Here is a 6,990-nt window from a genome sequence, read left to right on the forward strand (position 1 = left end):
CACAAAGAACATCTAGGGAAGTGAGAAAGAAACCTCCCTTAAAGCAAAACAACCCAACTTTAGAACCTCAGAAAATCCCAGTGTAATTCCTATCTGTCTTCAAGACCCAAGCAAAGAATAACAACAACAATTTTAAAAATAAAAATTAAAAAAAAAAAAAACCAAATAAAAATAAATAAATAAAAATATTTCTTATATTAGGACCATATTGTAATTGCCTATAAAAATAACCACAAAAAAGCTAAAGTTTTGCAGTCTATGTATTGGAGACTGGAAACATAACCCCACGCCCCATTCTCTCTCCTCTTATGTTTAATCATAAATCAAAATCATAATGTTTAGATTTCATAAAAACTTTATATTATAAATTAAATTAAAATATAACATGTTTTGATCATAACACCCCATTGTATTAATACCTCCAAGGGCTCCAACCCATCTTCACATGGGTTATTCAACAATAAAAACCCAACCCAAATTTTCATTGGATTCATACCATTTTTAATTAACCCAACTCCAATTTTCTCTCTCTAAAATTCTCTCTCTTAAAACCAAGAAAGTAGTGCAGTTATTATAGAGTACAGAAGCAGTAGAATAGAAGCAAGTATTCATTTTGTTTGTCATTTTAGCCATTCTAAACCTTGGAAATAGTGTTTTAAAGATTGTCATTAAAACCCCCCAAAAAAAAAAAAATTAAATTTATATTACCCAAAATATACATTTTCTTGGGTATATATTTATATACTATTTCTTGGTGTCATATATTATGAAATATGGTTGTAGAACTAAAGAGAAATAAACAAGGAAGCTAAGAAGAAAAAGAAAAGGAAGGTTTTTTGTACCATTATACAGGAAGAAGACAACATAAATGTGGACAAAATATGAGAAAAAGCAAAGATTATAGTAATATTTCTTCAATGGGTGTTATGGAATTTAGTTGCTGTTTGTTGAAGATATCCTCAATCATTCCCATTGTTGGTGTAATGTTGCTACTTGTTTGTTCTTCTCTGATTTCCCCTGTTTTATCGACCTCGGAAACCGGCATTGCCAATGATAAACCAAGAAATGATACTCAGAGTTTCCGCCCTGGTGATGAAGCTCAGAAGTTAAAAAGGGTCAGACAACATCTCAAGAGGATCAACAAAACTCCTCTTAAAACTATTCAAGTATTTTCTCTTTTTCCTTCTCTCTGTTTTCCCCTGTTTTTTTGTTGGAATCATATTGCATTTATGTCATTTTTCAACTTTGGTTAAATAGTTTGTATTATCAAACTTTCTATTTTGAAAATGTCCATTTTTTGGTATGTTAGAGATAAAACTGTGAACATTCGGATTCACTTGTCACATTACTAGTTCAAATTACACTATCAGCGCGACAATAATACTAGCATGGTATTATATGCATTGTTAACATTTTTGTTTTGTATTTGGTGACAGAGTGTAGATGGGGATCTTATAGATTGTGTATTAGCACATCAACAACCAGCATTTGATCATCCTATGTTAAGAGGTCAAAAGCCATTGGTAAGTTTCATCATTTTTGGAATATTAGTCAAAATAAAACCTTAATATATGATTTATATTAATGTCATTGTTAATGTTATGAAAAATATTTGCAGGAACCACCAGAGAGGCCAAAAGGGCATGAAAGAGAAGGGAAAATATATGAAGAAAGTTTCCAATTATGGCATGTAACAGGTGAAGCATGTCCAGAAGGAACAATTCCAATTAGAAGAACAAATGAAGAAGAAGTTATGAGAGTTAGCTCTGTTAGAAGATTTGGAAGAAAACCCAGAAATTTTGTTAGAAGAGATTCTACTAGCTCTGATCATGAGGTAATTTTTCTTTTTCTTTTTCTTTTCTTTTAAATGGTCTTGGTCCCCTCCAAAAATATTTGAAAATATAATTGAAAAATTATTAAAAACAAAAATATGCTAAAATTTAATTTTGCTTTCAAATTCCATTGAAAATATAATTGAAAAATTATATAGAAACTGAAAAAATATCCAAAATTATTTGGGGACGGAGGGAGTATTAGAGACGGATGAATTTTTTTTTTTTCTTCTTCTAAACTAGTAAATTTTCAAGCTTGTTAACTAATAACAATTGAGAAATATAGAAGTATGAAGGGTATCTTGAGAATTTCGTATTATTTTTTTTAATATCGATTATGAGTAATTGAATAGAAATTAGGATTACTAAAAAAAATTAGGGGGAAAGTAAAGGCAAAGTACTTAAGAATGTCCATCATTATCACCATTAGGGTCATTAGTGAACACAAGGCAAAGGGGTCAAAAGATACTGGAAAAGAGCTTAATAAAGTTTTTTGTTGTCCCACTTGTTTTTCTATGGAGAAAAATTAAAATTATTTCTTTAAAAAAACTTGTAATCCCTATTTCATTAATTTAGCCTTACAAGCTAAGATTACAATGTACTAGCAATAATTTGATTTCACAAATTGAAATTCAAATTTCATGAATATTTTTTTATAATGTTAGTCACTCGATAAAAGAAAACAAACAAAATCATTAACGTATAACAATGTCTAGTGTCTATAACCTCTACTCGCTACTCCTCTAGGAAATAAGCGATTAAAGTAGTTACGATTAAGAGAAGCTAAAAGAAATTTTGTTATATTTTCTTCAATGATGCTAATTAGTGTACCTAACAATTATACATACAGCACAAACATTGCAATCATTTTATCCAGTATAAAAAGACTAATTTGTTTTTCGCCTTTTTATAAAAATAATCATTTCATAACCATTCATGAAAAATACTCCAAATAAAGTGTTTTAATCATTCCAACATCTTTTTATACATATATTTAAAGCACAATAGAAATTTACATAAGTTAAGATACAATCATACAAATACAAATGATCTTATTTTCATTTACATAAAACACCAAAAAAAATTAGTATCTGAATTTCATTTGGAAATAAATGAGGGTGTTGACTATTGAACCATGTCGTCATATCAAATTTAATTTACCAACCCTCCAAAAAAAAAAAAAAAAAAAAAAAAAAAAAAAAAAAAGTAAAAACGAAAAAGAGGAAAAACTTAAATGTGAATCAGAAATGTTGGTAAGACAGGATTTGAGCAAACTGAGTGACTTGATTTTTTATGACTGAAAAAACGAAAGGAGAAAATTTATGATAGTTGGTTGTTCTTTAATTTCAACTCATTTAATTTTAGACAGGTTGCTTCTTGTAGTAACTACTCACACTCATGATTTTCTTCATTTAGTTTGCTTTCATATATTTGTCCCTTGTATAATGACTTCAAATCCATTGCCTTGATTACATTTTCTGCAACTTAAGTTATCCATCATTATATGCTATGCTCTCAAGATCAACCGTATAATACGAGTATATAGTTCCCCGTCTCTAAAAGTTCTAAGGTTTAAATAATGCCGATTATTTCACAAAAAAGTCAAAACCAAAAGAATTTTTAAAGACTTAAGGAGTACTTCGCATATAATCTGTATACAATATTTAGTATTTACTACTCTACGTATTCAAATTAAACGTGTTTGGCTAACCATAGCCCTTAAAAATTACAACTTGATATAGCGTTGTGTGTGATAACTTTGAATGACGCGTGATTTAGTAACAATTAATGTACTGAACATCTAATTGTTGTGTAATTAAACAGCATGCAGTGGGATATGTATCTGGACAACAATATTATGGAGCAAAAGCAAGTATAAATGTTTGGTCGCCTAGAGTGGCTAACCCCTATGAGTTTAGCTTATCTCAAATGTGGGTCATTTCTGGTTCATTTGGTGATGATCTTAATACAATTGAAGCTGGTTGGCAGGTATTTATATGTTACTTTCTTCATTTTTCATTACTTTTTTTTATTTTATTTTATGGTTTATATTGTACTCCCTCCGTCCCTAAAGTAAAAGTCTATTTATCTTATACAGTATGTGAGTAATAAATGTTAGAAAAATACTTTGTATTAAAGGACGGAGGGTGTATTTTACTACTCCGTATTAATCACTTCGAAATTAAATTGACTTTAATAGAAGTTGGCAAGTAGTGCTATTATGGAAATTTATTGCTGACTACTTCACATCCAACTACCTTTCAATTGCTACATAGGGGGTCAACATTCGTGGCTAATTTTTGCTAAATCTATTTATTGAATTCTGTTTCAGGTTAGCCCGGAGCTCTATGGTGATAATTATCCTAGGTTCTTTACTTATTGGACAGTAAGTCACCCTTTTTTTCATCTACTCGTTTTATTTTATGTTTTATGAAGAAACTCCCTCAACAAACAACATTTTTACATTACACTACATAAATTTGGATTCTCTATATATATACTTACAGTGTTAAATTTTGTGGACCAAAAGACGGACGACACGATGAATGATTTTTTTTTTTTTTTTTCCTTGTGCTAGTCAATTAGTCATGACTCATGACAGTGCTTGAAAACTACTTAATTAAAGCCTATCAACGTTAATGCTTTTAAACACATTTATAGTGACTTTAATGTGACACTCTATTTGATAGAGGATATATATCGAGTACATTAATATTCTTGCGATTGTATGTGTACCTTATAAATGTTACATTAATGAGAATACCCTAATCGAGGAGAATTACATAATCTAACACTGCCTGTAATTGATATTATGGCAGAGTGATGCGTACCAAGCCACCGGATGCTACAACTTGTTATGCTCAGGATTTGTTCAAACTAATAGTAAGATTGCTATTGGAGCTGCAATCTCACCAACATCTTCATACAAAGGAGGACAATTTGACATTAGCTTGCTAATATGGAAGGTAATCAACTTTATCATGATTTTTTAAATGCTAAAGTAGAAATATTTAAACAAAAATCCCCAAATTAGTTTTTTAGGGAGTAATCTTTATCACAAAAAACAAGATAATTAAGAAATTGTGCTTTCAACAAAGATACAATAGATAAATAATTAAGCTAAAGATATATAATTTCATGAATACACTGTTTATCATTGTACATTATTAAGTACTCGTATTGATTTAAAAAATTGTTTGTCATTGTATACTTTCGATAAACAAGTATAAATGGAGGGAGTAATTGAAATATGAAGTACATCATTACATGACTAGAAAAATGTTGGCAAAATGAATGAACAAGGACCACAAAAAATGCCATAAAACTTCTCATTCAAGGCTAAGAGTTTACTCATTTGCTAGGCTTTGTTAGACATTTGGCACAAACAAACATGCCTAAAGCACCAATTATATTTTAGGAAAGGATTTGAATTTATATAACTTTACTTACTCTTCATGGAAACATCATCAAATCTTCCTACCTAAAAATTCTCTTATTACCTCTTTGCTTCCTATTTATAATGCACGCGTGCACTAGATTAAGCTAGTGCTTTCTTTTTTTTCTTTTTTCCTTAAAAATTCATATACAAGTGTATTAGAAAAAATTAATTAAAATAAAATATTTTTAAAATAAAAATTATGATACACTTTGTCCCTTATATGCTTTTTTCAAACTTTGCAAGATTCTATTCTCTTTCTTCTTTTGTAAATGAAAAGTTAACAAACCTACAAACGAGTTTTACGTGTATAGAAAGTGATAGTCATCAAATTTACTCTATTTTGAAAAAATATCTTATGTTAGTCCTTACAAAAAATAATAGAAAGAATTATCAAAACTTTGGTTTGTAAAATTTTCAAATACACGACTATATGATTTACCGTTGTAAATATAATTTGTTTATGCTTATTATTACTTTAATGAACGTAGTGTCTGAGTTCGAGGCCTTAACCATATCAACTTAAATTATAGTATAATCTAGCAACTTAGTTTGTACGGCTAAATCACTTCTATGTTTTCCCGCAACAATTTCGCCTAGTTATTGCTACCATGCACAATTGCACATGGGTTAGATCTATTTATAAGATCAGGCATATAATTTTTCTCTTAATATTTATGTGTCGTCTCTAGAGCTATGTTTAGCATATTCTTGACTTAACATTATAACCCGTTTCGTTATCTCTTCTTTTCAGGATCCTAAGCATGGAAATTGGTGGCTCGAATTTGGATCCGGAGTCTTAGTCGGGTATTGGCCCTCATTTTTGTTCACCCACTTAAGAGACCATGCAAGCATGGTTCAATTTGGAGGGGAAATAGTGAATTCAAGGACAGGAGGTTTCCACACTTCAACTCAAATGGGAAGTGGTCATTTTTCAGGGGAAGGCTTTGGAAAAGCTTCCTATTTTCGGAATTTGCAAATAGTAGATTGGGGTAATAGTTTAATTCCATTATCCAATCTCAAAGTTTTGGCTGATCATCCAAATTGTTATGATATTAGAGGTGGTATTAATAATGTTTGGGGTAATTATTTTTACTATGGAGGGCCTGGAAGAAATGTTAGATGTCCTTAGCAAAATTTTCAGTCACATACGTAGTATTTTATTTTTTGGGTGCCTTTATCTTGGGGTTTTGTCAAAATTGTGCATGGGGTTTGGGCTATTCTATAGTTTTTTTTTTCTTTAAGAAAAGTTTTGGTTTTTAATTAGGTTAATAGGTGATCCATTAATCACACTGCTTTTAGGAAGCATTTGTATAAATTTTATTGCGGAAAGGAAAAAAAGTGAATATAATATGGTTTGTCCTTTTTTTTTATTATTATTTCTCGTCTTTGTTCTCTCTTTTCTTTTTTGTTAATATATGAAGTATATTAAATTCTTTTTTTCTTAAAAATAATCCAATTTTAAACGGAAAATAAAACTAACACGTAGAACATATTTTAGTGATCACTGAATGACACTTTCTGAGCTAGGTGGAGCAAGAAAAAAAAATGTTGTGAAGATTTTAAAAGAAAATGTAAAGTATTGGTGATAATCCAATACAAAGGTTTATTTATTTATTTATTTATTTATTTTTTAAATAAAATAAAATTAAAAAAAAATTAAAAAAACCGATAGAAAGGCTAAAGGATAATGGATCAATTATGTCGCAATATGATCTTGTG

General features: G+C 29.5%; 1 protein-coding gene across 1 annotated transcript; it reads left to right on the forward strand.

The window, feature by feature from the left end:
* The first annotated feature begins 412 nt into the window (after positions 1-412).
* On the forward strand, positions 413-6,641 carry LOC145600919 (protein neprosin-like). The gene is made up of 7 exons (XM_081656787.1): positions 413-1,166; positions 1,437-1,523; positions 1,619-1,834; positions 3,657-3,821; positions 4,165-4,218; positions 4,652-4,798; positions 6,023-6,641. Exons 1-7 carry the CDS (start codon positions 882-884, stop codon positions 6,398-6,400), a joined length of 1,332 nt encoding a protein of 443 aa, XP_081512913.1. The 5' UTR covers positions 413-881; the 3' UTR covers positions 6,401-6,641.
* The last annotated feature ends 349 nt before the right edge of the window (positions 6,642-6,990 follow it).

This window comes from Chenopodium album, chromosome 21 (assembly GCF_948465745.1).
Source record: "Chenopodium album chromosome 21, dcCheAlbu1.1, whole genome shotgun sequence".
NCBI classification, from domain to species: domain Eukaryota; kingdom Viridiplantae; phylum Streptophyta; class Magnoliopsida; order Caryophyllales; family Amaranthaceae; genus Chenopodium; species Chenopodium album.

Bases quoted from the DNA above. Each gene is read 5' to 3' on its own strand.
- LOC145600919 (XM_081656787.1), top strand. From the start codon at position 882: ATGAGAAAAAGCAAAGATTATAGTAATATTTCTTCAATGGGTGTTATG. The intron at 1,835-3,656 runs GTAATTTTTCTT...GTAATTAAACAG, and splicing joins CTACTAGCTCTGATCATGAG to CATGCAGTGGGATATGTATC. The intron at 3,822-4,164 runs GTATTTATATGT...ATTCTGTTTCAG, and splicing joins CAATTGAAGCTGGTTGGCAG to GTTAGCCCGGAGCTCTATGG.